Source organism: Diabrotica undecimpunctata, chromosome 7 (assembly GCF_040954645.1).
Source record: "Diabrotica undecimpunctata isolate CICGRU chromosome 7, icDiaUnde3, whole genome shotgun sequence".
Lineage (NCBI taxonomy): Eukaryota > Metazoa > Arthropoda > Insecta > Coleoptera > Chrysomelidae > Diabrotica > Diabrotica undecimpunctata.
Window position 1 is genome coordinate 15,528,187 of NC_092809.1, and position 26,459 is coordinate 15,554,645.

A 26,459-nucleotide genomic window follows, 5' to 3' on the forward strand; every position below is an offset into this window, starting at 1 on the left:
AAAATTGCTATCGGTGGAATGGATAAAGTATGTCAATATTGTCAGGCATTGAAATTTCGGAATGAAGCAGCCGGCATGTGCTGCGCATCAGGAAAAGTTGTGCTGTCACCTCTACCCGCTCCGCCGGAGCCTTTATTATCCCTTCTTACTGGCAATTCAGATGATTCCAAATTATTTTTGCGTAAGATACGCAAATTTAATTCTTGCTTTCAAATGACGTCATTTGGGGCAACTAAAACTACATTCAAAATTCAAGGCCAGGTGTACCATAAAATCGGATCACTGATGCCAATGCCAATATCACTAGATATTGGGAACGGTAAAATAGAACTGCAACCAAATACGCAATGCATTAAACTACCAGACAATTTTTGCACTGTTGTTCAGGATAAAAATGAATTGATTCAGAGTATTTTCCCGGATATACAGAATAATTATTTGAATTATGAATGGCTTAGTCAACGGGCGATTTTGGCAGCCAAAAACGTTGATGTTGACGAAATTAACTTCCAGATACAACAGTTGTTACCAGGTGATCTGATGTTTTTCAAATCAATCGATACTGTTGTTGATGAAAATGAAAGTGTAAATTTTCCGATTGAATTTTTAAATTCATTAGATATCCCTGGAATGCCACCACATAATCTTCGATTAAAGATTGGTTCCCCTATTATTCTCCTCCGTAATTTGAATCCACCTCAATTATGTAACGGTACGCGTTTGGTCGTCAAAAAGATCACCGGAAACATTCTTGAAGCAACCATTTTGGCTGGGAAGTTTAAAGGAAAAGTGGTCCTGCTGCCACGTATTCCGATGATACCATCAGATTCTACCATATCCTTCAAAAGGCTACAGTTTCCAATTCGTTTAGCTTTCGCCATGTCTATAAATAAATCTCAAGGTCAAACAATGTCCATTTGTGGTTTAGATTTGGAAAATCCATGTTTTTCTCATGGGCAACTATATGTTGCGTGTTCACGTGTTGGGAAACCGTCGAATCTATTTGTGTTAGCTAAAGACAGGTTAACCAAAAACATTGTGCACCGATTGGTGTTAAATTAAATTGAAATTGAAAGTATTTATAATTCAAAAAAATAGATATTTATGTTTAAAAGTTTAAGACTGTCTGCCTTGCCTACCTCATTCATGAGTTTAAGCGTCACATGTTATTTACTGTATTATACTGTAATATACTTATATTTGTTATAAAATTAAATGGAAATAATAAATCTGATAAATTTTTATTTTGTACCTATTGATTTCTGCTTAATATCAAGTGTAAGAACATTTTAATTAATTGTGTTCAACGTACTTCCCCTTCAAATCTCAATCCAGTGAATTTGTATACCAACATCAACATTTTCGTCTTTGTTCGTAAATAATTTCATTGTACTAAAGGGTTATAGTAGTAGAAAGTCAAATAAGGAGATCACCATATTTTTTTACAAATACCATCTGTGTGAAAAAGCATAGTGGACTCCGTGACTGATGTTCTCTTATTGTTCCTCTTAGATTGTTTACTATAATGTAATATAACAAAAACTTTAGCCACAGCAACGCGTGGCCGGGTCAGCTAGTATATATATATATATATATATATATATATATATATATATATATATATATATATATATATATATATTTGTTTATATATCGATATATTCGAAAAAAAAATTTTACAAACTAATTAAAAAAACAGTTTATAACTTACCAACAAGTGGTGCCAATATAATGAGAACAGGATATTTCCAAGTACCGATAAGTAAAACTACACCGTAAGGATCACTAGTTATTAACAAATCATCAAATATATTCACAATAGACCGTTTAACTTTTTGTGGTTGAGACCAACTCTGTAAATTTTTTAAAGCAATATTAATTTCTCTTTTAACCAGAGATATTTCCGCAATCAGTGATTCTTGCAAGGGTTTCCCAAGGTCGTCGTACAAGGCTTTGCATATTTTATCTTCTTCTATAGTAAGAAACTCTAAAAGACCCTTTAGCTGATGTTTTCTAAACCATAACGGGCGAGTGATTCCAGTCTCGAATACCTGCTTGGTATGCTGAACTAATTCAGCTGCCGAATTTTTCTGTCTTACTACACTTTCAATGTCTATTATTGTTGAATTCGTTAGGTCAACCCTTGGTAAAGTTTGTTCGTGCATGTTGTATATCGTGTTTGTGAATCTTTATCGATATAATAATATTTTATATTCTTAATTTCATACAACCTGGGCGACCTTGTTTCTGCGCATTGGTTAAAAATAACGTGTTTTTAATAATAGTGTTGTTTTTTATATATTTTTTAACCGCTTAAATTGCTGTAGTTTTTTTTTATTATCAATAAATTGATCATTTTTTATAATTAAACCTTTTACCTATGTATACTAAAAATAAAAGAAAACATGTACATAAATCTAACTCACATTATTAATGTTCACATTCTGGTCGGCAACAGGAGAGAGATTTGATTCTCTCTCCTGTTGCCGACCAGAATGAAGCTTCGACTATTTTTTAAATAATCTTAAACTGTTTGTCCATATTTAGTGTAGTGTTATGTACAATTTTTTGTTTAATTTTATGTTTATGATATTCTGCGATTGTTGGATAGCCCAAAATTGACGAAATGCCTCTGAAGATGCTCCAGGAAGCGAAAGTACTTGGGCAAGATTTAATAAAACTGTGATTGATATCTGGCTTTATTTTATCAAAGTTCATTTATTCGAGCATTCAACCTTATATCAATATAAATTTTATTTTTGTATCTTTTTTTATCATAAGCAGTTATTAGTATTTCAATGAGAAAACAATTATTTCCGTAATTGATATGATTGATGATTATTTAAACTCCCGGGTTAAGGAAATATTTAGACAAAAATGTTATAATTTATTGTCTTCGTCCGTTGTGTAGAGTGTATGTGCGAGTTAACCCATAACTTGGCGCGCACATAACCGCTGTAAGAAAAATGCTTATATATTGCTTACTGAATATTAGGAGATTTTAATGCTAAATTGGGCAAAAAAGAGGAAGATTACGAACATTTAATTGGTAACTATGGCTACGGAAAAAGAAACGATAGAGCAGAAAGGCTTCTCAATTTCATGAACATAACATGTACTCAATGAACTCCTTTTTCAATAAAAAACCAAGCAGAAAATGGACATGGATGAGCCCCGATAAAAAGACAAATAATGAAATAGATTATATCCTAACGAAGAATAGAAACCTAGTAGAAGACGTATCAGTATTAAATCAGTTTGACCTAGGAAGCGATCATAGACTAATAAGAACAAAATTAATAATTAACAAAAAACTAGAAAGAAAAAGAATACATGAAAAAAGATACAAATGGACATCTGAAGAAATCAAAAATAGTGAATTTAATAAAAAGATGGCGCATGCATTAAATCAAGTTAGCATGCAGCAGATAAACTCCAATGATATTGATGATTTCAATAACCTTATTACCGAAACAGTGAATAAAAGCCTTCTGCAACTGAAAAAACCAAAAACAACATACAATGAATTAGACAAAGAAATATTACAACAAATAAAAAGAAGGAAGATCTTAAATAAATCTAACAAAAGGGGAACCGACGAATATAGAGAACTTAATAGGCAGATTAGAAAAGGAATCAGACAACAAAAAAGAAAAGAAAACGAAAAATTAATAACAACAACTATTGAAAAAAATAAGAGTATGAAATGCCTCAGACCGACACTAGCACGACGTCAGATGATATCATTAATGGGAAAAGACGAAAATGAAATCACAACTAGAGAAAACATACTGACACGAATAGAAGAATTTTACACAGAACTTTACAGAACACATCAACAAGATGATGAGATGAGACCAGCACGGAAATTAATAAAAAATGTTGGATCAGAAATAATGCCAAATGTAACAATTTCAGAGGTAACAATGCTGTAGCATTGGAAAATATGAAGAGAAATAAAGCTGCAGGAGAAGATAATATTACCACAGATATGATATTAGAAGGAGGTAAGGAACTAATTGCAATTGTAACTAAGCTTGTGGACAGTTGTTTACATCGGGGCAAAGTCCCTAAGAGCTGGAACAACTCTAAAGTAATCTTATTACACAAGAAAGGTGATAGTCGAAAATTGGAAAACTACAGACCCATCAGCCTACTGTCACACCTGTTTAAAATACTCACCAAAGTCATAACTACTCGACTAACAAGGAAATTAGACGAATATCAACCATATGAACAGGCAGGTTTTAGAAAAGGCTATTCAACTTCCGATCACCTGTTAACCACAAAAATATTAATAGAAAAATGTAACGAATACAAGTTTCCAGTTTTCCTAGCATTTGTAGACTACGAAAAAGCTTTCGATACCATAGAACACACGGCCGTAATAAACGCAATGCAAAATTGTAGAATAGACAGCAGATATATTAACTTAATAAAAGAAACTATGAACCAAGCTACAGCTACATACTACCTAAATGAAAATGAACACACGAACCCTGTACCATTTAACAGGGGAGTCAAACAGGGAGATACTTTATCACCCAAACTGTTCACCTTAGTTTTGGAGGACGTTTTTAAAAATCTAAATTGGAAATATAAGGGAATAAACATCAATGGCCGCTACCTCAGTAATCTACGATTTGCAGATGACATAATCGTGATAGCTACTGACCTACAAGAAATTAATGCAAACCATGCTTTTAGAACTACATACCGAATCTTCTAAAAAAGGACTGAAAATGAATTTAAACAAAACAAAAGTCATGCACTCCGAAGACACCGTGACAATAATAAACGATAAAGTTATAGAAAAAGTTGAAGAATATTATATACTTAGGACAAAAAATAATACTAAATAGGGAAATTCAAACTGAAGAAATAAAAAGAAGAAGAAAGTTAGCTTGGGCAGCATTCGGTAAACTGAACTATATACTCAGAAATCAACAAATTCAATTACATCTTAGATCTAAAGTTTTTGATGCATGCATTATTCCGATATTAACTTATGCGGCACAAACATGGACAATCACAAAAAAGAATATGAATATACTTAGAGTCACTCAACACGCGATGGAAAGAGCAATGCTAGGTATATCACTTAAGGACAAGAAAACAAACACATGGATAAGACAGAAAACCAAAGTCACCGATGTGGTGCAAAAATCATTAAAGTTGAAATGGGAATACGCTGGACATGTAGCTAGGAGTAATCTAAACCAATGGCACAGATCAATTTTAATCTGGAGACCATACCAACACAAAAGACCCAGAGGCAGACCTCCTATGAGATGGACAGATGATCTGAAAAGGAGTGCCGGGAAAAATTGGCTACAAGTAGCGTACAATAAAAAACAATGGAAAGGAAGACTTGAAGAGGCTTATGTTCAGATGTGGACGTGAATGGCTAGACGAAGAAGAAGAAGAAGACTGAATATTATCTTTAGAGAACTCCACTTTCAGAGTTAATTACATTTTTGTTTCTATTTTAATTTTTTTGACATTGTATTGACATTGTATCTCATAAGATACACTACTAGGCGTACCGTACATTACAATGTAACTAGCAAGACGCATTGCCAGGAATCCTATAAAACAAGTACTGATGACCAATAGATACATTGCCAGGTTATTAGAAAAACACCTCCGTATCTAGAAAGATACATTGCAAAGATGTATATTTGTCGTTTGGACCAATATATTAAATAATATTGGGTCATTGAATTAAATGAAAATTATCAAATTTTCACAAAATATAATAAAAACATTAAACAAATCTACAATTGTTTCGCTAAAGGTCTTTAGCATTTTCAAGACTTTTAGCAAAACAATTATAGATTTGTTTAGTGTTTTATTTCAATTATTATGAACAGATACCATAAAGTAGGGGTTTAAACCATAAACATAATATTGGATCAATTAATATCAACCATTTGCATTTAAAAATTATAAATAAACTACAAAGATGATCAAACATTTATTTTTACAGCTTAAATTCCAAACTTCAAATAAAACTTGGAACACTCAAAAAATAAAAGTAAAAAGTAATAATTATAAGTTGTTAAAAAATTAAAAAATTTAGTTATGAAAAACAATTACGGGATTCCACTAAACATAACCTCGCTCTACATTTTGAACAACTCATAGTTGTTTGTCCTTTGCCGCAGTTTCGACATCGTCCTTTGGTTGTAAAAGTTGGAAAGTGTCCAAAAATATCTTTTCTAACATCTTCTCCATGTATATTCTGGACGTGAGTACGAATCTTCTTTTTTGGTGTATTAATTCCGTCGGATCTCCTTTTTCTATTTTTCAATAGAAGGAAACCGACAAATTATATTCTAAATTCCTTTAGACCCATACCATTTTCTTCATCCTCCAGTAAATTATTATATCTGCGATATAAAAGCCAAGTGTTATTGACACGTATATCCAATATTTGAGAAAAACTGTCGAATGATTAGCTTGCATTTAGGAAGTCTTCTCAGATGTCTATCGTTGAAGCCTGCTGCGATATATTCTGTGAGCTTGAGTACCTGGTGTTAGCTTGAGTGTTTGACTCTAAATCTGAATTGGGCTTCTGGTCACACCTGTAGTCTTTCTGCTTAAAATTCAAATAAGCAAACCTTACTATTTTAAGTACTATGTCTATTTGAGATTAAGCCACAATTAGTTGTAACGAAAATTATATTTTATATTTGGTCATATATACTTTGGTCTATTCTGACTAAAATCAAACCAGAAAACACATAGAAGAGATCAAGGAACTGCATCTATAAAATGCCCTGTAAATGCACAATTTTTACATGGGAGAAACTGCAAGCCCACTAAGTGTCAGAATATATAAGCATAAAACATACATTAAAAACAGAGATTTCGATAGATCACAGATATGCAAACATGCCTGAACAATGATCACAGAGTACAATGGAAAGTTACATGAATAGTCATGAAATCAACAGATATGAAAAAGAGAAAAATCAGAAAAGCAGCCCTCATCCTACTCAATGAAGAAAAATATGTAGCAAACTCTGGTTGTCAATACTAAACAAAGAAGTCAGCAATCAAAATATACCAAGATTGATGAATTAATAGGTCAGAGACATCTCATCTCTATATACATACACAATTAACATAAACAGGAATGCACAGGAAAAAAAAGAACATTCTGGTTAAGTAATCTTAGAACCTGGTTTAACATAATATATGTGCAGCTTTTATGCGCTGTTGCAGATAAAACAAAGATTTCCAAGATGATCGCCAACATTCGTCACGGATAGGCACGTCAAGAAAAAGAAGAAAGTAAAACTCTCACAACATGGCACAGTGTACGTACCATTTTACTACACAAAAAGTGTGATGCAATAGACCTCGAGAATTACCGACCCAAACGTCTGTTAAACTACATCTACAAGTTATTCTTAAGAAAAATAATAAATTGTCTGAAAACAAAATTAGATATTTATCAACCCAGTGATCAGGCAGGAACAACTTAAGCACTAACGACTATCTTCACTGCTTTTTTTTTTTACATTTAATCTTCTATCGAAGGTTGGAAATCATCATGGCTACGCGGACTCTGTCAAATGCCGCTCTAAATTATGCATTACTGCATTCAAACCATTCCCTCAAGCTCTTAAACCATAAAACTTCTTCGCTGTATAAAAGGAATTATAGCAAAATCCACTGAATAAAACTGACCATTGGTCCTGGCTTTCGTAGACTTTCGCAAAGCATTCGATACGGTAGAAATTAACTGCGTAATGAGAGCGTTGGAGGAAAGTCGTATGGATTATCGGTACTCCAAACTGATCGCGAACATAATATATATAATAATACAACCATTACCGTAAGAATACAGAACGATACAAAATGTATAAAACACACAAGAGAAATCAGTTAACTTAAACGAGATCGGAACTATGCTTACTGCGTTAGATGACGCCAGTAAGGAGGTTGGTTTGAAGATAAATCACTAAATAGGATAGAAGCACCGGCGTCATAGATGTCATAGATTGCATATCATGTGTAAAGTGGAATTGGGCAAGCCATGTGGCCAAAATGAATGAATGGCGGTGGACCCAAAAAATTACGTGTGGAGACCACGAGCACACAGACGAAGATATTGTAAGATGGGGAAGGCAGCGTAAAAGAATGTGGTACAGTTATGTAAGACGAATGGATAAGAATAGACTCCCAAAAATTGCCCTAGAAAATAACTCGCCCGGTTCAAGACCTCCAGGAAGACCACCTAAAAGACGGAGGGATAGTTGGCAATCTACCTCCCAGGAAATTAACCAGAGGCAGCTTCAGAATTAAACAGATCGAAAGATCTCCAAGAAGTAGAAGAAGGAGAAGAAGAAGATATTAACCTAAAAAATCTTTAATGGACAAAACACGCTAAATTACTTACGTAGTTGTTTGCCTATAAAATAAGATGAAGTATCAAAAAATAAAATTTTTTAATTATATAATGATTACCTATACTAATTTTTTAACCACACACGAGATTATAATCAAATACATCGTTAAAATGTCATTATCTCATACCGAAATAGTGCGTGTTTAAATGTTGTTTTGATTCATTAATATTGTCTACTTCGTTTAACTATCTAATTAGCAGCATGTTAACAAATAAAATGCTTAGTTATAAAATATCCGCCAAAAGATTAAAAAAACAGAATAATACTATTTCAAATATAACATTTTCAAATTATGATAGATTTTTTTATCATAGGTCACCTATCCATTTTTTTATTAACACGTTCGCTGCCACGTTGGCCTAACAGGACCAACACTCATGCTGCTTCAGCAGGCCACATTGGTCCGATGGGGCCAACATATAATTTGTTGGTTCCATGGGATCAACACCTTTGCTAATAGCTGGTAGGCCGTTGGAGCATATTTAACTATGTACGATTGTAGAAATGGACCAATACGGCCTAGAAGCTATATTCCTTACATACAATCTTTTAGATTTTTTTATAATGAGAAACGTTTTTCCTGTTGGAAAATGATCCCTATAAAAACGTAATACTCGCTTTAAAATAACCTTTATTTAACAAATAAACGTATTTGCATGAATAAAATAATAACTAAACATTAATCGCAACACAAAAAATAAAAATTCTTATCTTATTTAATTTTTATGAAGTTCATTAAAACAAGATATACACAAAAATGGCTTATTCGCAGAATTTCTACAAAAGTTATCTATCTTTTTAGTTTTGTTCATTGCACCTTGGCGTCATACAGGAAGAACAGCACAAAGAAGAGATCTATATCACAGCGGACACGCCCGTCAAAAATCCCTCCTTTGAAGAAACCCAAAAGGCCTTAAATAAGCTGAAAAATCACAAAGCGCCGGGTACGGACGGGATACCACCAGAACTTCTGAAATATGGGAGAGACGCACTACATCGCCAAATCCACCAGCTAATAACGCACATATGGTTAGAAGAAAAAATACCAGAACGATGGAAGGATAACATAATAGTACCCATCCACAAAAAAGGGAACAAAACAAGATGCACGAATTATAGAGGAATTTTACTTCTAAACACGGCATATAAAACCCTCTCAAACATCATTCTTAGTAGACTAATCCCTTATGCTGAAAATGTCCTAGGAGAATATCAAGCCGGTTTTAGGGCAAACAGATCAATAATAGATCAAATATTCACGCTGAGGCAACTTTTAGAAAAGGGATGGGAGTATAACAGACCCATACAAAATCTTTTCATAGACTTTCGACAGGCATATAATAGCGTAGACTAGTTTAAGTATATGGAATGTCATGGCGAAGCTCCCAATACCAAAGAAACTCATTCGGATGACCAAAGTCTGTATGGAGGGTGGAATATCTAAAGTACGTGTAAATAATAAACTGTCTGGCAGCTTTGAAATCAACACTGGACTGAAACAGGGTGATGCGTTATCTCCACTAATTTTAAACCTTGTATTAGAGAAAGCCATTAGGTCGGGAGAGATAAAAACAGAATTGCTATCGGTTCAAGGTCCCAAGCTATTACTCGCATATGCAGATGACATAGATCTCGTTGGAAACTCCATCCTATCCACGAAAGACATCTTCAACAAGGTGGATGGAGCAACAAGTGAAGTAGGGCTGAAGATTAATGAAGAGAAGACGAAATATATGTGGATAAATAGAACGACACGAAGAGACAGAATAGGACAAAATGTAACGGTCAACACCATCAATTTCGAAAGAGTACAACGTTTTAAGTATCTGGGGGCCATAATCGCAGCTGACAACGATGTTAGTGAAGAAATAAAAGACAGCATCCAATCTGCAAACCGCTGTCTATTTGCACTGGATAAGCTCATAAAATCAAAAAAGTTATTAGCGGCACCATACAGAATGCAACCATAGTCTACAATAGATCGCACGTAGGCTCTGTAAAACATCAGTGCAACTTTAGGGTCAACACCCCATCTACGATTAGTGACATATTTAAAGATATTAATACCTTTTTCACACTTACTTTTTATATATTCAACATGTTTTGACCATAAAAGTTTGGAATCAAGAAGAATGCCAAGATGTTAGTATTCTTTGACGACATTAGGTATATCATATCCAAACCTATATGTTTCCTGCAAACAATTTTTTTTTTGTTTAATTAGTTATTAACAAATTAAGGCCAAAAAATTGTCAAATTTCGCTTTTTCGCATTCAAAATAGCACTTTTTTAGTGGTCTGGTCTAAAGAAAATGTCACACTGAGAGTGCAGTACGGGTAAGATACGGCAATGCTTTTCTTATGGAGAATAAACGCGCAGGGTTGTCGGTTTTCTCCAGCTGTTGATTGCTCATTGTCTCACAGGACCGGCTTGGATAAAATGCATCTGCCGGCAGTACGAGTAAAATATTTTATATCATGTATACGTATACAGTAGAATAAAAAGGCATTGATGAGTTATTGACAAAGAAAACTATGAATTTTGCATATAAAACGTCAACATGAGATATACAATTGAATCATATTCATAAGAGTAACATTTGAACACCTCTTTACAAGAACAACATACAATAACTGTAGTTTTAATGTTTTACATAAAATAGAAAAAACCTACATAATTTCTAGGAAAGAATTTGGAAACTTGGGAATGATTTATAGATATTATATATAATATTCAAATTTCCAATTCTTTCATAGAAATAAGATTTTTTGTATTGTATGTAAAATATTAAAAATACAGTTATGTTGTTTCTATAAATAGGTTTTCATTTCTTTTGTAAAACTTCTGCTACAAATTACCCTCATTAACATAGTCACCTAAATATGGCCATAAACTTGTTTGTCATAATTAGGATTTGATAAACTCCAAGCTTTCCTTATTTCACCCCCTACCCATCCTAAGGATGGGTAGGGGGTGAAAGTGCTTTTGGAAAACGAAACTACACTTCAAAATTTAGTCCGAGTTTCAACAGACAGCATGGAGTCCCATAAGTTTAAATCCGGTGAATTATTTAACGGTTGCGCTAAACTCGTAGTGTTAAATGTGTTGATGACTGGTGTTAGCGAAAGAAATGAAATAGATGCCGCATATTTTGAGTCTTGGTTTAAGGAGACATTAATATCAAATTTACCAAATAATGGTCGCAGGAATGTCATTGTAATGGACAATGCATCGTACCACTTCCGTAAAGAGAGATTCCCTAACAATTCCTGGAATAAAGCTGCAATCAATGAATGGCTAGTGGAAAATGACATTTTTTTCGAGGAGTATAATTTGAAATCCAAGCTATTAGAAGCAGCGCGTGCTTTTAAAGATCAATACGATAAGTATCATCTTGATGAGTATGCTTCACAACATAATGTTTATATTTTAAGGCTTCCCCCATATCACTGCGAATTGAATCCTATAGAAATGGTGTGGAACCAAGTTAAGCGATGTGTAGGTACCCATAATACCACTTTCAAAAACGACGAGGTACACCAGTTGATCGACGACGGTTTCGCACGCGTCACAGAGCAAAATTGGCGCAATTATGTCACTCATGTTGTTGAGAAAACGGAAACTGAGATGTGGACTGCGGACAACCTGCAAGATGACGTAGACCAATTGATAATACACGCGAACACAGGGGAGAGTAGCGAAAGCGAATCCGACATCTCGGATGTAGAGGACGACTTTAGTATAATTAATTGAATATCTGTGAGTAACCTCTATTATTTTACACTGTATAACCAATAAAATGCATTTACCAGTCCAATCAGAGTATGAACTTTTCGGATATTGGGCTGGGTGCACGGAAATCGAGTTCCCGGAGGTTCCACCCTGTACATTTATAGCTATCAAGAAATGTAATTTAAAATATATTTGTTAGTTTAATAAAGTATAAATATAATATAATGTTAAATAACTTACACTATAAACCTTATACCTGCTCATCTGGTCAAGTGTGGGCAAGGAAAACCATTATCCCATATGGAATAACACAAGGTTTCGCTGAAAACTACCAGGTTGCTATGCCAAGGAACTAGGTTAACTTATGTTGTATGTAAAAAATGCGAGACAGCGTTATGTTTTAAAAAGGACAAAAAAAATTTCATAGTAGGTGTTAAAATTTCGCAGTGATTCAAGTGCGCAACTTGTTTTTTTAATAACATCGCCGGGATTAAAAAATGTGCACAGCTTTTTCGATATTCCCGTTCCTGATAATTTTTCACATATTTACAAAAGAAAAAGTTTTTCTTGGATATTGGGCTGGGTGCACGGAAATCGAGTTACCGGAGGTTCCACCCGGTATATTTATAACTATCCAGAAATGTAATTAAAAATACATTTGTTAGTTTAATAAAGTATACAGTTTTATAATAAAATTCTCGCTAAAAACTTAAGGTCTTTTTATTCAAATTCATGCCTCTTATTTGGCTACTTGAAGGCAATTATTTTATCAATATATTATTTTATAATAAATAACAGAGCCCGCGTAGAGATCTGGGTACGGTTCTGTGACTACCACTTGGACCTGTTTGTATCGCGAAGCACAAGGCGTGAAATCCGGCAATTGTGCATTCCTATATTAGCCGTACTGCACTCTCGGTGTGACATTTTCTATAGTGTGTACGGCACAACATTTTGATCAGAATTTTAAAGTGATCGGTAGAATACTTTAAAAGTTATTTTATTTGTTTATCCCAATTAAAAATTTTTTTAACAATATTAGTCAGAAAATAATGAAGTTATAGTAATTTTACGGATAGCTTATGAAAGTAGAAAGTTAATTTTATCAATATTATTTAAAAGAAATGGGGAAAGACGATTTTAACTATTGCAAAAATCATTTTGTAAAAACATTTTTTCGATTTTTTTGCTTATAAACAATTAGAATAGTTTTTTAACTATTGCTTACAGAAAAATAATTGTTTATATTTGATAAACTAGTATTATTTAAAAAAAAGTTGTTCTAGGACAATTTGGGAGGAAGTTGGTCCTTTTTTTTAATTGACAGTAGCTTGGTTTATAACTAATATAAATCTAATTAGCATTATTTGAAAAAACGTACTTTACAATCTTTTTTAATGCACCAAATTTGAAAAAGATTAACTTTCAACGGAGTCGTTCACAAAACTTTAAAATGTGGTCCTCACAATCGGCAGACTTTGAAACTCGCCCGAGCGTTGGTGTAAAAAGGAGCTGTCAACTGCATCTCTGTTCCTTGTTTAAGGATTTCGACGTTTTTTTTTTATTTGTATGTGCTTTTTGCGTACATTACGGATATGTTTTACTTCAATAAATAAATTGTTAAACAAACCACTGAATCTGGAGAAGAAGGCACAACTAAATTTAGCTTCAATATGTTTTATTTTGACTAATAAACTTAAAATGTTATTAAATATTTAATTTTTTTTATAGATGTAGTCTTTTATTAGTTGCATAATTTATTCAGTCGCAGTGATCATAGACCACAATTTTTCTGTTTGTTTGTAATTAAAATCGGTATTAATAATACTCGTAGTAAACTTAAGTACAATATTTCATTAAAAATAACATTTTAATTGACATATTTTTTTAAATTACGCAATTCTATTACCGCTAATAACGCTATTAAAATAATATCACAGAATAAAAATATCATTATGAATTGAATTAGTTTAGGGGAAAATGTACTCTGTTTTTTAACCATAGGGCAAATAATATAAGTGATATAACAAGGTCAATATTAAGATGTAGTTGGCCTATTACAATGAAGGGAAATACAGTAGTTTCAAAAATACTTAATATAGTTAGACCCATTAACTCGAATCTATTAAGCCTGTTTCTTGTTTATCAATGTTTATACTAATCAAAATAAGTTTTGTCTGTCAAACCCTATTTGTCATTTGGTATTAAAAACAATTAATCTTGATACATTTATTGCTGACTTTTATCTTTATTTACTTTTCCATTTACATAAGTTTTCTTTGTTACAGTTTGTAGGCGACAAACATGAAGCGTACGTCCGGTTAACCCTCAGCCACCACTACAAAACAGTCAAAGAGAAGAGAACGGAAGTCGCGAAATGCTCAAGCGACAGGACGGTGACTTTTATAGAAGGTTTCAACTTCAAAATAGGAGCTTCGCAAGTGGAGACCACTAGCCTAGCTTTCCATATATTTCAATCGACGAGTGGTTACGGTAGGGGTAGGTGTTTTGTAGAGTAGATAGGCAAATATCTTCTGTCAGTCTATAAAATGAAGTATTTTATAGATTATTATATTATTTTAAACATCTCGCTAGGGTAGTGTGCGTAATAAGTTTACTTTAAAAAAATTTGAACACCTTGTGTAGTATAAAGAAGTAAAATATATTAATAAAAACACATTTTTCATTACTTAAGTATTTACTTTGAAATGTTTTGTTACAATTGGATTTTCAAATGTTAATCAATCTTTTTTTTTCAGTTAGATTTAAGTTTCAGTTTTTTGATCGATATATTATAATTTTGCTTATGATGGTTTTATATTATTTATAAACAATGTAAAAAAAAGTGTGGTGCTTAAGTTACACACTAGTACATGCTTCTCTTCTAGTACTAGTACATTAGTCTCTCTTCTTACCGCTCGGTATGATGTTTTTACCGGCCCAAAATCCTATTTGACGTGACTTTAAAAATCTTGAGGTATACCGCAATTATACATAATATACATATACATTTATTATAGTACCTATATAATAAATTTTTTAATAACAACTAGAGAACAACTTGGCTAATTTTGATTTTAAAATAGTTGTATGAAATAAAATAAAATAAATTAAATAAAAGTAAATAAAATTAAATAAAAATTAAATAAAATTAAATAAAACTAAATAAAATCAAATAAAATTAAATCAAATTAAAAACAATTAAATGAAATTAAATAAAATCAAATAAAATTAAAAACAATTGAATAAAATTAAAAACAATTAAATAAAATTAAATAAAATCAAATAATATTAAATAAAATTACCCAAAATTAAATAAAGTAAATAAAACTAAATCAAATTAAATAAAATTGTATAAACTTATAAAATTATAAATAATTATAAAAAATTATAAAAGTTAAATAAAACAAATAATATTAAATAAAATTATCAAAAATTAATTAAAGTTAGTAACAATATTAAAAACAACTAAATCAAATTATATACAATTGTATAAACTTTAATAAAATTATAAAAAATTCTAAAAATATATAAAATATAAAAAATTATAAAAAATTACAAAAAATTCTAAAAAAAAACAAAAAACTTAAATAAAATTGAATAAGAATAAATAAACTTATGGAAATTTATAAAAAATACAAAATTATAATAAATTATAAAAAATTGTAAAAATTATAAAAGATTTGAAAAAATTATAAAAATTAAATTAAATTAAATTAAATCAAATAATATTAAATAAACTTATCAAAAATTAAATAACGTTGGTAATAAAATTAAATAAAACGAAATTAAATTAAATAAAATTGTATAAACTTTAATAAAATTATAAAAAATTATAAATAAATATAAAAAATTATAAAAGTTAAATAAAACAAATAATATTAAATAAAATTATCAAAAATTAATTAAAGTTAGTAACAATATTAAAAACAACTAAATCAAATTATATACAATTGTATAAACTAAATATATAAAATATAAAAAATTATAAAAAATTACAAAAAATTCTAAAAAAAACAAAAACTTAAATAAAATTGAATAAGAATAAATAAAATTATGGAAATTTATAAAAAATACAAAATTATAAAAAATTATAATAAATTATAAAAAATTATAAAAAATTATAAAAAATTATAAAAAATTATAAAAAATTATAAAAAATTATAAAAAATTATAAAAAATTATAAAAAATTATAAAAAATTATAAAAAATTATAAAAAACTAAAAAATTATAAAAAATTATAAAAAATTATAAAAATTATAAAAAATTATAAAAAATTATAAAAAATTATAAAAAATTATAAAAAATTATAGAAAATTATAAAAAATTATAAAGAATTATAAAAAATTATAAACAATTATAAAAAATTATAAAAAAATATAAAGATTAAATAAAATTAAATAAAATTAAATTACCCTGTATAAAGGTAGAAATTTTCATGTCCTTTAAAACAATATTCTTTAAATTCTAAAAAATTATTTAGTTTAAAAAAAGGTAATAAACAGGTCATAGAACGTACCATACACGCAAACCAAAAATATGGGACACGAGTAGTGAGTTATTGTTCTACACAATTGCAAAAACGTGTTTATTAGTACCGTTTTGCAGACAGAGCAAGAGAGCAAAACAGAATTTTTTTCATCGCTTATTTCGTTCAGCGATATTATTGTTTGATTTTCTTAGTTTATAATTAATGTACAAAAGTAATTAGTAATAATTATAATATTAATACACAGGAGATATTTGCCAAAAGCTGCTTCTAGAACCAAAAATTTAGGCAGATGCTTAGATAGCTTAGCGTACTTAATATTTTCTACAATGTTCAATAGATCCAAATGCTGTTTCTTGTGCTTTGCTTTATATTGTTCAGCAGCGGTAAAACTATAACAGAATACTTAAGTCTATTAGTTACTGTTAGCTATTTTAGTTAATTAATAGACATATGCTTCTAAATTTAATTAGCTTTAGTTTTGAACAACCTACACAAGCTGTCTCGGATTTGAAATACACAATCACTTAAGCACTGTATATAAAATAGACTTTTATCAACATTTTTAGTTAACTGTAGTACGAGTAAGCAAGCAAGCAAGCAATTTAATTAAACCCAGACTGTGAGAAATGTTCACCCCTAAGAATTACGTTAAAGTGTAACAATTCATTGGAACGAGGTGTATTAACTCGAGTGAAAACAGGAGTCACTCCACCGCGCTTCAATGCTCTAGACTATCCCTTTCCCCCCCTATAGCACTCTGATGCGCGATATGTTAACAACTATCAGCCAAATGCTCTTCAAGTGGAAGTCCTGGGTAATAGAACTCCAACATGGTTTAATAACCGAAATCAAACTCCGGACAGCGCATTGTCGCTATGATCCTGTTATCTTAATGTGGCTTATCCGCGAACTAAAAATTGCTGATTTGGGCCTTAAGTCTCCGCTTTGAGCTAGGCTCAGTTCGGAGACTTGGTGCTCAAGAGTTTCGGCCCTACGCGCCCGGGTATTTGGCGTTTTTTGTTAGTTTTTCTTTGTTGGCTTACGCCGGTTTTTGTTAGTATTTTTTAAATTTTTTTGGTGGCCGAGGCCGTTTTTTGTGTGTGTTTTTTTTTGTTTTTTTTTTGTAGGTTGCCTGAAACATAAAAATCTTAATCAGCTCAATGTCTATACTATAATATTAAAAAATATATGCAAATATATGACAACATTGAGTTTGTTGTTTGTTGATTGAAAACAAGAGTATTTTCGAGCTACGAACTGCCTTCTTAGTGTGCTGTTCTATTATTTTTGTAAGTTTTCTCTCTGGTGTTTTGTTATTTTCTCTCTAGTATATGTTTGACGTTATTTGATTATTTGTTGTTTCGATCTTTTGTGCTTCCAGCTGTGGAGATCGTTATACCTCATCATCTCTCGCATTATGTGACTTGGATGGTTCTCTATCGCTGCGAACTTTGTTCTTGCTTTATCTTTCATGATTTCAGTCACTCTGATTTGCTGCAATTCTCTGAAGAAGAATCTTTCTGCAACGTATCTCGGTACGTTGCATTGCATATGTGTCCCTATGCGACAGATGCATATGTAAGTATAGGAAGAATTATTCAATTTATTAGTCCTAATTTCGTTTTCATTCTTAGTTTACTTATCCTTCCTGCTACTCCTCTTATTGACGCTTTAGCCATGTTTGCTTTTTGTACTGTGGCGTTTACGTGTTTACTTAACCTTAAGCCTTCGTCCATAATTACTTCGAGCTATTTCGCTTCACTTTTTAACTCAATAGGGTTTTTTGTACAGTCACTTGTTCTTCTGGTTGCTGGTGCCTCTTTTTAAAAAGTACAGCCTGCGTCCTTTTGGAGTTTAAAGTTATTTTCCATTTTTAACCCCATCCTTCTATGTCGTCTAATGCTGTTTGTAGATTATTTACCACTACGTCTATGTTTCTATGTTTGGCCGCTATCGCTGTGTCGTCGGCATATAGACTTAGTAATATACCTGGTGTTCTAGGTATGTCTGCTCTGTATATTGTGTACAGTAGAGGTGACAGTACCGCTTCCTGTGGTATTCCAGCCTCCGGGTTTCCGAGTTCGGACAGGACTTGTCCTATACGCACTCTGAAACTTCGATTCCTTAAGTACGAAGAGATTATTCCTGTCATTGCTCCACTGTAAGCGTAGCCTCCCATTTTATAAACCTTTGCTTAAGTCTAGGAAGGCATCTACTGTGTATTGCTTGTCGTTAAATCCAGCTGCTATGTACTCTGTTAATCTGAGTACTTGTAGCTCACTGAAGTGCTCTGATCTGAAGCCGAATTATGCTTGGGGGTGATATCTAGTCTATCTGTTTCAGCTTGGAGTCTGCTGAGTATTACTCTCTCTACAATCTTGCCGATTGCAGGTAGTAAGCTTATTGGTCTATAATTTTGCGGGAATGTGCTGTCTTTTCCTGGCTTTGGTAACATAATGACATGGGCCTCTTTCCATTTGTTTGGGAATTTCTTAAATCTTAGCATCGCGTTTATAATATTTGTTAAATACACTATGGCTCTCGCTGGTAGGCTTTAGAGTAATGTTTGTTATTTGGTCTGGACCAGGTGCTTTTTCGGCGAGCTATTTATAATTAGCTCGTTTATCTCCTCCGGTGATGTAGGATGGATGACCTCGTTAAGGTTTTCAGGATTTTCTCTTTGTCTTTCGACTTCTTCTTTGAAGTTGATGTCCTCGTCTGGGTGGTAATTTAATGTACATTTTCTCTCGAGAGTACTCCTTATTACCTCTGCTTTTTCCACAGTAGTGTAAACTATTCCGTTTTCCTCGTGTAATGGAGGTATTGGCTTTCTGTCGTTTCGCAGTATTCTCTGAAGCCTCCAAATATTTTGCATATTTGGTTCTGGTTCCTCCATGTCTCTTATGTGATTTTCCCAGCTTTCATTACGGTTTTGTTGTAGTGCTGTTTTGACCTCTGTGTTTAATCTATTTGCTCTATGTTTATCTGCCTGGTTTCTTGTCCTTCTTGCTGTCTGCTTTGCTCTGTTCTTTTCCCTTGTCAAGCCTTTTATTACTCGTGGTATATCTTTAAATCTACCCGTGTGGATTTCTACTTCTCTTCTGTAGTGTTGTTTCTGAGTGCTTGTTGGATGATGTTTTCCAACTCTAGGACTCTATCTTGTATTTCTCGTAGATTGTCTACCACTGGAACTATGTTTATTTTAGTGCTCACAATTATTTTGAAGTTCGTCCACTTTGTTTTCTTTTTTACTCTTTTGATTATACTTTCTTCTTTCCACGTTCCTAGTTCTAATAGAATGGAGTTGTGGTCCGTTGTGCCTTCGTTTAATGTTTGTAATTCTGTTTGTAGTCCTAGGTTTCTTGCAACTACAATGTCTATGTATGTAGAAAGTTCGTTTCCTGGGTAGTGTGTTGGGTATGTGGGGCCCATTGCCATAACGTCAATGTTTGGGCAGGAATTGTGGATAATAACCTAATAGTGCCAGTATTTCTTACAAACAATTTGAAAGGTGAAACTTTCTACAAAATGTCTTACCAGAGTACTTAGACGAGGTCAATCTCGCAGTCAGCAAAAATATGTGGTTCTTACAGGATGGGGCTCCAGCGCATTCCCATAATGAAATAAAAGAATATCTTTTCGATCATTTTCCTGGACATTGGATTAAAAGGGGCCCTGACGTGCTTATATCTTGGCCACCCAGAGGTGTAGATCTTAACCCAATTGATTTTGCTTCTGGAGTTTTATGAAAGGGTACGTATATTCCGTACTAATTATGAACAAACAACAACTAAAAAATATAATCATGAAAGCTGCAAATTGATTTCGTCAGAAGCCCATGAGTTTTCAAAATATTTGATATTCCTTTTTAAAACGGTGTCGTATGTCTATTTAAGAAAATGGAGGTCATTTTAAACACTTGTTCAATTTGAACAATTGAACACTCATGTATTTGTAAATGGTTAAGTAGGATTATACAAGTCTGGTAATAATATGAAAATTTATTTATATTTTACATTTATATATTTATATTTGGTTAGGTAGAAATTTTTAAACAAATTAAAAAAGAATCTCGATAAAAACTGGCTTATCGAAACGGTACTAAGAGGCAAAAAAGTTTTAAGAACATTTTGTTTAACGTGGTATCATAATAATAGTTTAATTTAAACATATACAAACATTTGGGGGGGGGGTTTACGGGAACAAAACCCCCATAAAATTTTTATGGGGAGCACAAATTTCGCTGTAATTTTTTTTTTAAGATTTTTCCAAAATAAAAAGCAACATGTCTTTGTTTTCAATATAAAATCTCTAACTGTTTTCGATATATTGGAAAAAATCGATTTTCATTTTCCAATTTCAAACGGCTGTAACTTTTTTTACGGTTACATTTGTACTAAAGTAAGTTAGGTTCAATCGAACTATTTTTGGTCCCAGAATACGCGATTTAATTTATGACCTACCTTTTTGTTACACCCTGTACATAATTATATAAATTAGAATTTTTGCAACCAATCAAAACCACTTTTTTATTAACATTTGCTTATAGTACAGCGTATTATTTGTCAAAATTGCATCATATTTCTCACCTCTTACTAAGTTTTATATTTTTAATGTCACACACAGTATGTAAGAATCTTGTTCTAAAATTAAAATATCATTTTTTAGATAAACTTATTGGAAAATGTGTATTGGGTTCCTACATGTTTGCTAGAGGAAAGGCGCTTATCCAATGGAACACTGCTTTTGCCAATCCGATGGAGCAGTGTCAACAGTGGCAGCCTTTATCTGAATAGCTTCTCAAGCCTCTAGATTGATTCCAGATTTTAGGGCTATTCCCTAAAATAAATAAATTTTAATTTTATTTCTAACATTTAGAATCCAAGAGGAAGACGGAAGACATGGTACCATTTTACAATTATTATTTAATATCTTATAGTAATGTTATACATTATTTTACTTTTCTATCTCTAATTTAAGTAGATTTAATTATAAACTATACTTGATTTGACTATGATTGTATCATAATTATTAACCTGTATAATTAGTTTTTTTTTGTAATTTATAAGTTTATTTTTTACACTTTGCTTTATATTTTCCATTATATTTGCAGCATCTGGCTTATCATATTTTGCTGTTATACATTTTCTCTAATCTAAACTTACACAGTACAATATAAATTAAACTTTTTAAATATATAAAAAAAATTACGACAGGTTCAAATCTACTTGCTCACTTGAATCAGGGTATTCCAGCCCTTTTACCTGTGAAGAAATCACGGATGATCTTAATAAAATTAAAAGGGGAAAAGTTCTTGGCTTTGATAGCATTTATCTTGAGTTTCTAACGCAGAGTTGCAGATTTATTATGAAATGACTTGCAAAGTTCTTCTCAGACAATGTAGACAAGAAAGGTTCTCCACCAAATCAAAGAACAACATTGGTCACCATTTTAAAATCAGGAAAGCTAACGATATACCAGAAAATTATCACCCAATTGTACTTTTAAGTATGACCTAAAAACTATTTTAAATATTGCTAAACAATAAGATAAGTCAAATAATACTCCATTATATACCAGTGGAATAAGCAGGATTTCGACCAAACCTCAGCAGAACAGGTCAAGTTAAACTAACTACGTAGAAACGTGCTATCAAAAACAATTAAAAATATTTAATGCTTCTGTTGACTTCTCATCGGCGTACGATATTGGGTAGAAACCAATTTTAATATATAAATTAATGCGAGCGGTTCCAAGCAGCAAGATCACTGATGTCATCAAAGCTATACTATGCAATTCAAGTCATCTTTGCGATAAGACTAGCACCTAAATCTACCTTTACATATCAGACATGTTGAAACCACATCAAAAAGGTTCTGATATCCAGAAGACTGGGCGTTTGCTACGAACTATAAAGAATTGGAGACTACTGAGCAAATTTCAACAAACGATCTGGTTGCCATTGGAAGATATTTCCGCCGCTGAAGACTGTAACCCAATGCCACCAAGACGGAAGTGTCATGATTTTATTTAAATAACAGACTGTACAGCTTGAAAATTACAAATCCATTTTAAAAACACTTCCTCTGAAGACACCGAAGACTCCTCAACAACACTAAACACACAAAATACTTAAATGTGGCATTTGATGTAACGCCAAGCTTTAAAAAATATCTTGCGAAGAGGACTGCAAAATCCAAAACACAAACTAATATTCTGCAGAAGTTATGAGGTACCATCTGGAGTTCCTCGACCACTACGCTTGGATCGACAGAACTGTGACTCGTTGGGAATTACTGTATACCGGTATGGCTAAATAACCTGCACACCAAACGTGTTGATGTCCAACTAAACCAGGCTATGTTATGTACGTATAAGTTATGCAGTCCGACAAAAAATTGTTTACTTCTATTACAGCTACAGTGTGATAATGTATGCGACATACTAATTTACATTATAAAGAATATAAATTTTTTACTTCTTTTATCATTTAATAGCAGAAACAATGACTCATAGCAAAAAAAAATATAAAGACAATTTTTACAGAAAATTGAACAATCTAAAATTTTTGTTTTTCGTATTTTTTAAGAAATTAAAACGAAATTCAAAAGTTCTACAGAAATGTAAACAAAATGAGTAAAAAGTTTAAGCCAAGAATAGACCTGAAGGAATGGAGAAGGAAATATCCTAAGTAATGATCTTGAACCGATGGTTTAAATTTTTTGACGCAAAATTTAACGGCCATTATATCGAAGAACCAGATAACAGCGTAGCAGATAAAAATGATTTGGAATCTATTTAACACAAACGAAAGACCACATACCACTGAAGAGGTACTGCCCAAGCCATTAAAAAGCCTAAAAATAATTAAGTACTAGTAACTGATCAAATTTGCAGTGAACTCTACAATAATGGTTGCGATACTCCGCTACAAGCACTGCATAAACTTTTACTTCTTGTCTTCTTGTCTGGCAAAATGAGAGCATGCCCTGTGAATTACACAGTTGTATGATTTACTCCAGAAAAATCAACAATTGACCAGATTCATTTAATAAGACAGATTCTCGAGAAAACATTGGAATGTAACATTGAAACCCACCACCTATTTGTAGACTTTAAAGCTTAAAGCCACATACGATAGTGTCAAGAGAACAGTACTATACCAATCAATGTGTGAGTTTGGTATACAAAAAAAAACTTATCCGAGTAACTAGAATGACAATGTCTAACTTAAAATCCAGCGTTAAGATACAGGAAGAAAATTCTCGATCCTTTGAGATAAAGGATGAACTCAGACAAGGAGATGTCCTGGCTTGCCTCCTATTTAACACTGCTTTGGAAAAGGCAGTCCGAGTCACATGAATTAGAGACGGCGGTACTATTTACAAAAGATCGATACAAATCTTAGCATACGCTGATGACATTGACATAATTGGGCATAGCAAGCGAGATGTTGAGCAATATTTCCTAGAATTGGAAACGGCGACGAAAGAGGTCGATCTAGTCAATAACGAAATTAGAACGAAGTACATTTTGGTTACTAACGATTCTATAACAAATGAGGAATGGGAAACAGCATTTGGAAGTCATATATTTAAACGTGTTGACAGCTTTACATACTTTGGCTCGCTAGTGACTACTATCAATAAAACCTTACAAATAGGGCATACTATGGACTCCAAAAACAATTCCACTCAAGAAATATCCAAAGAAAAACTAAAATAATTATTACAAAACACTGCTGAGGCCGGTCTTTAAATAGGGGTGGAAATATAGACTCTAACGTAGAAGGATGAAAGACTTCTGGGAATATTCGAGAGAAAGATACTTCGCAAAATATTTTAAGTTATAAAAGATCAAGGGCAATGGCACAATAGATTAAATTTCGAATTATAGCTCTTTAATGAACCAAATGTCGTAACGTTCATTAAAACACAGCGACTTAGATGGGCCGGGCACATAGTACGAATGCCTGACAACATGATTGCTAAAAAGGTAACGACAGGAACACATATAGGAAGAAGAAATAGCGGCCAATGGTCAATTAGGTGGTTAGATGGAGTTGAGACCGACTTAGAGATACTAGAGATCAGAAGATGGCACCACGTTGCCGGAAACCGAACAGAATGGCGACTAATCTTGGAGCAAGCCAGGATCCACAGAGTATTGTGGAGATAAAGATGATGATAATATATTTTTATGGTAAAGCTTACCGTTTTGGCTAAAACACGCAAAAACCCCATATTTGCGACATTTGACATTAAATAACTTTTTTTAAAGATTTTTGATTTGGTGGGGCAAGCAATCCAATTTAATTAAACCCAGTCTGAGATTTGTACATCTCTTGAAATGACGTTCGGGTCTTTCAATTCATTGGAGCAAGGTGTATTAATTCGTGTAAGAACAAGAATCACTCCATCGCGCTCCAATGCTCCGAACCAGCCCTTTCCTCCCTATAGTACTCTAATGCGTAATAGAGGCACACTATTAGCCAAATGCTCTTTATATGGGAGTTCTCGGTACAAAATCTCCAACATGGTACCTAACCGATCAATTCCAGCTAGCGTTAGTCGCTTTATTCCTGCATCTTCTTGTAATTTATCCGCGAATCTGAATTGCTCGCTCGGGCCTTTAGTCTCTGCTCAGGGCAATGGCCAGTTCGGTGATTTGGTGCTGGAGAGTTTGAGCACTTCATGCCCAAATTTTTTGGTTTTTGTTAATATTTTTGTTGGCTTTCCCCGGTTCTTGTTAGTATTTTTTTATTCTTTGGTGTCCGAAGCTGTTTTTTGTGATTGGTGAGGACTGTACATATTTCTTTTACTGTGTCCCGAATACTCGTACCAAATTTTTATCTCTATGTAAATTTCTGTAACCTCATCTCTATTTTTTGGGACATCTTGACTGTGAGTTATATATTGATTTCTACATTTATTAAATATTTTTCCTTTATTCTATTTTATTTTTTGTGTTAGTTTTTGTATGAAAACAAATAAAAACCAAAATCTATTTATAAATAAAGAAATATAATATTAGTCACAATAGTTTACAAATAAGAATATCTTTTGTAGCTAGTAAGATAATATCGCTTAGAAATAAAAGTACGTTAGATATAAAAATGATAGGTAAAAATATGTGAAAGAAACTTTTTTAAATCACCGTTTAAAGTATTTTTGTGAAAACTTTATCCCTTTTAGGAAATAATCAAAATAATTTCAAGTGTGAAAACGTTGAAAATTTTAAACGTAAATAGTTTTCGTATATTTATTTTTTTATTCTTTGGTTCAAAATATATAAAATAAACAACTTTTAAATCATGATGATTTTAATGTAATATAAAGTTGTTATATGATAGACACGAAATGAACTGAGATGTTCTCGATTTTACTACACACTAGGTCTATACCTCTAGGCTAATTTAAACGAATATTTTGAAATTTGCAGGCTGAAACGAACATCTTGGAACGAGCTTTCATATTGTCACATTCTGATTTAATATTATCCTATAAGATGACACCCGTCGGCCATTTTTCATAAATAATTAACTAAATCAGTAAGTAAGTAAGTGCAGCAATTAACAGATGGATATATCTGGCAAATAAAGCCTATAATGGATTAAAAAAAAATTTAACAATAAGCCTAGTTACAAAAAGAACGAAACTAGTGATATACAGAACTCTTATCAAGCCCATCCGCACCTACGCGTCGGAAACATGGACGATGACGAAGAGCGATGAAGAACGTTTAAGATGCTTTGAACGTAAAATCCTCCGGCATATCTATGGAGGAGTACAGGAGGGCGGATTATGTCGTAGAC

At 32.2% G+C, this 26,459-nt stretch overlaps 2 protein-coding genes across 2 annotated transcripts in view; one reads left to right on the forward strand and one right to left on the reverse strand.

Annotated features, from left to right (window-relative positions):
* The window catches only part of LOC140445011 (aldehyde dehydrogenase, dimeric NADP-preferring-like), a 67,619-nt gene extending 65,432 nt beyond the window's left edge, over nt 1–2,187 (reverse strand). The window contains exon 1 of the mRNA XM_072536790.1: nt 1,712–2,187. Coding sequence (XP_072392891.1) covers nt 1,712–2,165 — 454 coding nt within the window. The 5' untranslated portion in view covers nt 2,166–2,187. The remainder of the gene's footprint in view (nt 1–1,711) is intronic.
* The window catches only part of LOC140446197 (synaptotagmin-15-like), a 712,326-nt gene extending 689,152 nt beyond the window's left edge, over nt 1–23,174 (forward strand). Inside the window, exons 10-11 of the mRNA XM_072538735.1 lie at nt 14,441–14,651; nt 21,314–23,174. Coding sequence (XP_072394836.1) covers nt 14,441–14,651; nt 21,314–21,441 — 339 coding nt within the window. The 3' untranslated portion in view covers nt 21,442–23,174. The remainder of the gene's footprint in view (nt 1–14,440; nt 14,652–21,313) is intronic.
* Nucleotides 23,175–26,459: the final 3,285 nt, after the last annotated feature.